Raw genomic sequence first — 9346 nt, forward strand, 5'->3', positions numbered from 1 at the left:
GGGAAGATTAACTGAGGCAGGAAAGACTCAATCAAGTGGGTAGGAAGAACAAAGAAAGGCTTTCCCAAAGCAGGCCTGAGATTAAAAAAACCTCTCAAGGGGAACCAAAAAAAAAAAAAAAAAAAGAAATTAGTGCTGTTGAATGCCCACATTTTTCAAAATACTGCTCATGTATCCACGTGCCCCTGCTGCCACCTTTCACTGGTATTAGAACCAAGTTTCTTCTGTCTTCTGATGTGAAGTGAAGATTAGAGTAGCACCCCCCAACTCCCAAGCCTTTAGCACCAAACTGGGACTGCTGAGGGCTCCAGCCAGTGCAGACACAGTAAGAGCTCAGGCCCTCAGGCTCTCCAGCATTCATACAGCCACTGCTGGACTACTGGGCTCAAATCATGAACAGCACGAGTACATGCCTTTGATAACAGGCACTCACTCCCTCAGCTCCACCTCTCTAGAGAACCTTAACTAATGCATATCCTGTGACACCTGAGGTGTATGTGGACTGAAATACAGCACGCTAAGAAAACACTGCTACTAGGCTGTGTATATATCCTTAGCCTACATTTTATGATACAGAATTTCAGTGAGAAGCTTTTGGGGAGGCAAGAGAGTTTTTTGGGGTTTAAGACAGTTCCTCTGTGTAGCCCTTGCTGCCCTGGAACTCGCTCTGTAGTTCAGGCTGGCCACCTGATCCACCTGCCTCTGCCTAAGTGCTAGGATTAAGGGCATGTGCCACCACCCAGCTTAGTGAGAACCTTTCAGGCAGGGAGAAGAGGTTGACTGTTCTCTCTTCAGCAGGATGGATACTGAATGCTAAGAGCTGACCAGTCACCCTTCTTTTTCAAGACTTTACCCCCTTCACAAGTTGATCACAGAAAATGGCACCCCATAGAACTCTCCGCTCTCATTTCCCTAAAGAAATCAAGCTTTATCCTGTCCAAACTACACATATACCCTAACAGATCATTCCAAAATCATCTGCGCATGGAATTACAGATTTTGTATGCTATATTCATATGCCATGACAAACACAGAAGAAAGGTCTCTCTTCTCACAGCAAGACAACTTCTAGAAAGAGCTCCAATCAGCTTTCTTTTTTATAATTTTATTGTTTTATCTTGTTATGGGCCAGGATTTCTCTGTGTTGCCCTGGTTGTCCTGGAACTCGCTTTGTAGACCAGGCTGGCTTCAAACTCACAGAGATCCATCTGTCTCTGCCTAGAGGTGTGTCACCACCCAATTATCTTTCCATTAAACACTACACAAAGGGTACAGTCACTTCAAGTGTCACACAACACACTACTGATTTTCTGTCATGGAATTTTGACATATATTTGGATACACACAAACAGAAATACAATTACACATACCTGTGGGTTTTCCAAACGTTTTAAATATTCTTCAAATGACCCTTCTATAAACTGTAAGAAAAAAATTATATTAGGGGCCTAGAAAAGTGGATAATAACAACAATAACAATAATAATAACAATAACAATAACAATAATAATAATAATAATAATAATGTCACTTCTTGCTTTTGTAGAAGACCTGTTTCAATCCCCAGCAATCACAGCAGGCAGTACACAACCACCTCTAACTCTGGATCTGACGCCCTCTTCTGGCTAAGGAACACATGTTATACACACATGTATTTTTTTTAATTCTAATAGGAATACTGTCTAAGAAATATGACAAACAGCAGCAGGTTTTCTGTTAAAGTTCACTTTGAGTCACTGGGTTCCTGTACACTCCTAGACTATCAGTATGCTAAAAGGTGTTCATACTGAGTATCTGTGTAAGTACTTAAGTAATGGTAATAAATATGCTACAGCATTTAAAGGAAATGCTGCTGGGAAAGGTTTCCAGGAAGATGACTCAAAATGAGAGCTAGCCAGAACTCGGATGGGCATAGTGGAGCAGCCACGACAGAGTAGCCAATGTACCATGAGAAGGAAGATCATTGTGGGGAAGGCCTGAGCAACCTAGCCAACTGAAGCAGGGCACCCTGGTAGAAGGCTAACTGACAAGATAGCAAGTACGAGCAGTTCACAGAAAGTCTGGGAAGGAAACAGAACAGGACTTTCAAACAAGAGAGGAAAGAAAATGCGGTAATGGTGCATGGGTACAGGCAAATGAAACAGAGATAACTCTCTAATAAAGTATGCTAAACAGTGAAGAGTGACCGGAAATCAGGTCATTTCAATCAAGGTTCTTATAGTTTTATTGTCTCTATAAAGTAAGTTTACTCAGTCTATACCCAGCTTTTTTTTTTTTTTTTTTTTTTTTGCTTTCATTATAGCAACTGAACAAAGCTGAGAAAGTGCTGTGGTAGTGTAGATGGTGTCTCTTCCCAGGCTCATATATTTGAATGCTTAGTCTCCAATTAGTGGAGTATGTGGCCTTGTTGGAGGAGGTGTGTCACTGGGAATGGGTTTTGAGATTTTAAAAGCCCATAATCAATTAACTCTGTCTTCTGCCTGTGGGTCAGATCAGATTTAAGCTCTCACTACTGCTCCAGTACCATACCTGCCTGCGCCTAGCCATGGTGGTCAATGAATTCTACTACCCTATACATCTGTGAGTCCCAAATTTTTAGCTTTCTTTTACTAAATTCCTACATTATGGTGCTTTGTCAAAGCAGTAGAAAATTAACTAAGGCAAGTGCTAGAAAGTATCCCCATCTGACCATGAAGTCCAATTTATTTAATCTGCAGTAGTGGTTAACTTAGCTGAAGTGATACATTTAAGCCGAAATCATCTGCCCTCTTCGATCTACAGAAGTCTTCTCAACACCTATAGCATGTCTTCAGATCAAGAATTCTACAAATTGTATACTATCAATTTTAAAACTCTCTTTAATTCTAACATACACACTGTAAGTGCCTCCCTAGGAGTTATTTGTTAGGAAGGCCTCAGAGGAACCGAAAAAAATACAGACTACTGCCACTGTTCTTCACTGCCCACCAGAACTAGGGAGCAAGACCCTACTTTCTGAATACTCCACAAATTTGGATTGGGGCCCACAGAGAAAGCTGGAACTGAGGAAGAAACTTTCTCCCTTCTGGCTAGCTTTTATAATGCCAGAAGGTATTATTATTTATGTAGGCTGTTGGGAGGGAAAATACTGCAGTCTTATCCAGCCCTGAAACCCTGGCCTAGGCAAGATATCACCTATGGTCCAAAAAATGCATGCCTGTTTGGGGACTAAACAAGTGCTTTCTGGTTAGATTAAGCCTGCTCCACAGTGGGAACTCTTTTCCTCTGAACAATTGCTAGGGAGGTCACAAGCACAAGGGAACCTACAGCTGTTCATTCTGCCAAACAGACATGTATCAAACTGCCTTATAAATACTTATGCTTGTACCTGTGTGACACTTAGGTCACAGAAGCTTCTTTTTGCATTGTCAGAGACCAACAGAGACATAACTTGAAAAAGTGATGAGAATGAGTATCTACCCTAAATGAGACCTCTATATCAACCAACCTGCACCCCCAAAGATGAAGCAACAGAAAGAATGTGATCTGAAGGATGGAGAGGAGCACTGTGGAAGGCTGTCTTCTAGACACAACAGACTTTGGCACTCACAGACAGTAGTTATTCATACAATCCAAACAGTCAAAATTCCGGTATGGGTAGAAGGGCTCACAAGAACACACTCTACCTAAGGGGTTACTCAATGGGTTATTTTTAAAAAGAAATAAAAGACATGAGAATATCAACAGGGAATATGTTGGGGTAAGTCCAAGGGATAGAGATATGATCAAATTATAATATATACATTTATGAAATTCTCAAAAAGTTACTTTAAAAAACCTAGCCTGTGAAATGTCAACTAGAATATTTCCAGTGGTCAAAATGTAGATCCAAGTAAGACACTGTCATATCTGAGGTTAATAATTACCGCTTCAAATTTCTCTCTGTTATCTCGAAGGTAGCGAATACAAGCCATTCTAACTTCCACATGTCGAGACTGAGAGTGTAATACCTAAAACAAAAAGCAGCACATTAAACATTTTGTTAAAAGTCAACTGAATTTAGAAACTAATGCCATTTTTTCACACCCAAAATAATGTGACAACCAAAAGTTAAACCTGTCCATTCCCTTTCTGTAACTTTTTATCTTTACTCATTCTAATCCCTTCCTCTGAGCACTATGGCACGACGGACCAGTGGGTTGAACAAGAATGGTCCCCACAGGCTCATATACTGGAATGCTTGGTGACCAGGAAGTAAAGCTACTTGAAAGGATTAGGACTAGGATCAGGAGATGTGCATGGCTCCCCCAGCCCCAGATCATATTCTCAGCTACTCCTCCAGTGCCCCCCACATACCGCGTCCCCACCATGATAACGTTAGTACTAAATAAACTGCTCAAAGTGCAAGCAAGCCCCCAATTACATAATCCAATGCTTTTGTGAGGTTGCCTGCTCATGATGTCTTTTCACAGCAGTGACAGTGACGCGGACATATAAAAAGCAGCTCTATTAGCCTAATGTTTTTTTCTTCTCGTCTCAGTTTTTCAAAACAGGATTCCTCTGTGTAGCCCTTACTGTCCTCAAATTTGTTCTGTGGACCAGGCTGCCCTTGAACTCGGAGATCAACAGCAACCAAAAAAAAAAAAAAAAAAAACCAGAAAAACCTTCACTGAAATTTTTATCAAAATTTGAGCTCTGAAATGAAACAAACTAAATGTCTTATCAAATGCTAATCTCCATGCACCTGTTCAAAGAGAGTAAAGTAAATTACTTTCTATGAACAGATACCTTAGAATGAAGGTATGCGCAGTACTCTGAAAGTTCAGGGTTAAAACCCATATTCCCATACCATCCCCCACAGGCTTGAAATAAAGCATCACATCAAACAAACTATCTATCGAAGTCTATTGTAGACTTACAAGGCTTACAACTCCAACTGAATTATCTCTAATGTTAAAGTGAGAATTCAAGAAAAAAAAGAAGAGTCAGCTGCACATTTTACACCTCTCCTGGATAACTACAGAGAACTCCTGGAGAACTACAGAGGCAATGTCTCCTGGTAGCTGGTATGTTCTAACAAGCCACAAAAACAAAGATGCACTCTTCGAGGTGAACTTTTCAATTTACCAGCTGTTTTTCAGCTTTCCCTAGTAAACCTTCCTTACTGTTTTAGGACATTATTTCAAAATAGCCTTATACAGTCTAAGCTTCCTGCATCACAAAAACCATCCACGTATTTTAAAAACACCAACTGTTTGCCACTTCAACAAATTACATTTGGCAACCTATCTTTCCCAGTAGCTACATTAGACACTGTTATGAATCAAGCATTAATATGTGTGAGCCACACTGTCATCTGATAGGGCTTTCCTACCATCAGCAAAGCGCCTCCCGTGGTAAAGCGCCGTTCACCTAACGACAGGTGGCAGACAGAAATTAGGAAAGACTGTTCTCATCAGTAATTACATCAGGAATATCTCTTTTTTTTCTCCTTTTAACAAAGATTTTAGAACATGACATCAACCTGAACCAGCTGCCAGGTGCAAAACTCTCATCAGTGTACATAAAGTGTAGAACACTAGTAATTTACTAAGAATTTGACAACTCTTCAAACAGTAAACTACTTCTCAAGTTCCTGGACACTCAAAATTCAAATGGTCTGGTCTGCTGCTCCATAAAATAGGCTAAAGGTAGGGGCTTTAGGACAAGCATGATAAACAGCGAAGGCTGAGACACAGTTTTAGCAAGTCCTCTAAGAGTGCCCTATTTTTAGCTACAAGGCTAGGAGCTGATTCAGGTCAGGCTTCCTGCAGGCCCCAATCCACAAGTGTAAAAAAAGGAAAAAGCATATCTAAATCAGGTAATCTGAAGGAGAAAGTCTACTCTCAAGTGAAGTCTCTTCCTCTTAGGACTGTTATTTAGCTTCCCAACTCTTTAAAAATATTTATAGAAATTTTACCAGAAAAGAACTCCACAAAAACAAATCCTTTCTACAGATTTGTAAAAGGCAGCAGAAGTTGGCAACACATTCTTCCTCACCATTACTTTAGTCCCTATCTACTAAAATATTAAGCTTCCCCTAGGCCTAGGCTCAATATACTCAAAAGAAGTCCCCACATTTGTAAGGGTTAGTTCCTTTAAGACTAACCCAGATCTCAAGGCAAAACCGGGGCTTACGCATACCAATGACCTCTTAGTGCAACTAGCTCTTGCCCACTGTATAGATCCTGAGTCCCCACAAGCTTCTGTTCTACTCCCCATGAATCTGTGGTATGTCTCATGGGCAGAAACACACCTTTCTGTTTCAATGTAAATAGGCCCTGGATAATTCAACTCCAAACATTAACCTCTACCTACATCCTACAAACTTGCTAAAGTTAATGCAGTATAAACAGACACCATTGAGATGACTTCACTTCCCCTCTTCAGCTTCTAGAGGTGCTGGAGTCCAAGAAGACTAAGAGGAGGAGACAGAATCTTCTCCATCTGGAAATCTCACAAATGGAGCAGACTGTTTACCTAGTAACAGTGAGGACTGGGAGGGAAACATTCCTGAAAACGAGATGTCAAATGGTAGACTGGTTTGGGAAGAATCAGAGAATGTTTCAATGGACATACCTGTCGGAAATGGAAACTGTTCTACATTTACATACCTTCAAAAGCTACACAGCCTGGTGATTCTCAAACAGGAATCCTAAAAGCTAGTTAGCGCACAAAATGGGGGGGAAAACAAAACCATAAGAACTCCAGATTAAGTCAAAGGAAAGCAAACTGTAAATGGTATGAAATACACACTGGAACAGTAATGTGAAACTTCTTTTAACCCAACTACTTTATAGCAGCTAGGTCTCGAATATAGGATGGGTTTTGGTGACCCCACACCTACATCTGATTACATAACATAGGGGAAACACTCAAGAAAAAAAAAATCTTAAGTATTCTTCCCTAGAACTCCTCCCACTCCTGAGTTCTATCTCCTTTCTCTTTAATAAAATGTTCGCTCTGTACTGGGAATGATTTTGACCAAAAGACTTTTAGAAGAGTAAATTCTTCAGTACACCCCGCCTGACTCCCACATAATATAGTGTGGAACCTACTCAGATAAGTCACTGAGGAGACCCTATACAGGAAGACTGCTTTCTTCCTCAAACAGCAAAGTTGGCCTCCTGTTTCGAGTGACACCGGTGAGACCGACTACCCCGCATTCCAAAGTCCAGCAACAGGGGAGGAAATAATGTAGTGAAGCAGTCACACTGGGTGCCCCACCTCCTCCAGTAAACATGCGGTTAACTGGTGGGAAAGCTGGGCTGCTAAAAACCCAGCGCAGGCAAATGCGGAACACAACTCAGAAACAGCATGTCGCTGGGTCCCAGGCGGTCGGTCACGCTGCGAGCAGGCCGGCCGAGATGTCCTCACTCGGTCCCGTGCCGGCGTTACAATGGGCCGCTGTGACGACAGCGAGCCACGCGCAGCCCCGCCGTGGGCGGCCGGGCAGCTGCGAGCTGCGTGTCCCACCCAGCCCCGCGCCGGCCCCGCTCCGGCCCGGATCCTTTACCTGCTCGGCCACAGCCCGGAACAAGCACGACCCGTCCTTGGCGACCAATTTCCGATACAATCCCAGCTTGCGCAGATAGGCGTCCATGGGCGTCGCATCCTCCAGCGGTCCCGCGCCGCCCTGGTCCACGCCGTCGGGCGCGCCGACAGCTGCCTCCATGTTGCCGGTCCGCTGCAGCGTGCGCGGGGCGGACTAGCCCCACATGGCCGCGCCGCCGGCTGCTCGACGCCCGGGCCTGGGGCAGGCTGTGGCTCGGGCTCCGGCTCCGACGCGGACACTGCGAGCGGCGGCAGGAAGAGGCGGCGGCGGCCCGAGGCGGTGGCCGGCGCTCTCCCGGAGCATAGGGGAGCCCAGCCTAGTGCATGGCCATCCGCACGCGGCCGCCTCCGCGGAGGGACACGCGCCCGCGGGCAGCCCGGGGGTCGCCGCCCCCACAAGTTTCCGGGTCCCGACCGGTGTGAGGCGAGAAAAGCCCAGGGCGGCGCGCCGGGCTGAGATTAAGCGAGGCCTGCGTCTCCCGCGCGCGCCCCACGCCGAGAACGGAGGAGACCAGGAGAGAAAGCGGCGGCCGCTCGTTTCCCCACCTCGCGGGAGGGCGCCTGAGGGGCGGGGAGCGGGAAGGGGCGCCCGGCGGAGGGCAGCAACCTCGCAGCCTAGAATTTGTTTTCGCTTTCAGCACTCGGCGCAGAGGACGACGGGAGTTGTAGTTTAAGCAGCGGCAGGACGTCCTCGTGCAGAGGGCGGGACGCCTGGGACGCCCTACCCGGAGGGGAGGTGCGCCACTGTCTCACGGACTACAAATCCCTACAACGCTAGCGGCGCCGAACCTAGAACTGCCTTCGCGCTTCCCAGGCCGCGTCCGCGAGCAGGCCCGAGGGTGTCTGTGGCTTACGCCGGCGACCTGCGCGCGCTGCCCCGCCCTCCCGGCGAGCCTCCCGCCCTGAGCGCGGCCGGGCGGCGGAAAGCGCGCGAGCGCTGCTTGCGTGCAGTTGCTAGGGGCTCAGTGGCGGTGCCGCCGGCCCTTTGTGTAGTTCCAGAGGACGCACCTGTCTGCACCCCACCCACGGCCTGCCCTTCCTAGAGGTTTCCTTAGAGGTGGCTAAACGCCTAGAGGGGAAAACCCGGCTCATTTTGACCCTCAATCAAGCGTTGACGGTTGATTGAAAATGGGACAGCTCACACACTGTGACAAGATCTGGCTTTGCCAAAGGCACGCCTGCTCATTCTGTCACAGCAGCTGCGCACCGCCACACAAAGAGCTTTCCCTGTTAGAAGAAATTACTTTTTTTTTTTTAAACTTTGGTGACAACGCTATTGGAAATCCGAGCCGAGCTAGAGGCTTCATACTCGTTACCCTGCGAAGTTTCATGATGAGAAGAAATGGGTAGTCCAATTGGATTTGCCAATCCGGTACTTAATCTTTTGAGATGCCAGAATTTTATTTTACTGGCATACAATAGCACCTCGTGTCATTTAACTATATTAAAACTTTAGCCTTGACATCATGTTGGAGGAAGAAGAAAAGTGGTAATTACCCTAGGTTTAAAGGTGTAGGCAATCTTGGGAATGGGGCCAAGACATGCCAGGTGGTAGGATTTCAACACGTTACTTAAGTGTAAGCTATTAATATTTAAATGTTCCTATAATTGTGCTATTTTGAGAAAATATATCATGACCTAAATAAAAAAAAAAAATCCTGTCCCAACTTTAAATTTTTTACTTGTAGATGGGATATACTCTGAGAAATCCAAGGGGCTTGGGTTGTTGTTGTTGTTGATGTTGTTGTTGTTGTTCGTTTGTTTGATTTAGTTTA

At 45.1% G+C, this 9346-nt stretch overlaps 1 protein-coding gene across 1 annotated transcript in view; it reads right to left on the minus strand.

Annotated features, from left to right (window-relative positions):
- Otud4 (OTU deubiquitinase 4) overlaps nucleotides 1-7917 on the minus strand; it is a 43094-nt gene extending 35177 nt beyond the window's left edge. The window contains exons 1-3 of the mRNA NM_001191700.1: nucleotides 7534-7917; nucleotides 3905-3988; nucleotides 1371-1421 (exon numbers count right to left, since the gene is read on the minus strand). Of these exons, the coding sequence (NP_001178629.1) occupies nucleotides 1371-1421; nucleotides 3905-3988; nucleotides 7534-7692 (294 nt within the window). The 5' untranslated portion in view covers nucleotides 7693-7917. The remainder of the gene's footprint in view (nucleotides 1-1370; nucleotides 1422-3904; nucleotides 3989-7533) is intronic.
- Between the last annotated feature and the right edge of the window lie 1429 nt (nucleotides 7918-9346).

Source organism: Rattus norvegicus, chromosome 19, assembly GCF_036323735.1.
Source record: "Rattus norvegicus strain BN/NHsdMcwi chromosome 19, GRCr8, whole genome shotgun sequence".
Taxonomy (NCBI): domain Eukaryota; kingdom Metazoa; phylum Chordata; class Mammalia; order Rodentia; family Muridae; genus Rattus; species Rattus norvegicus.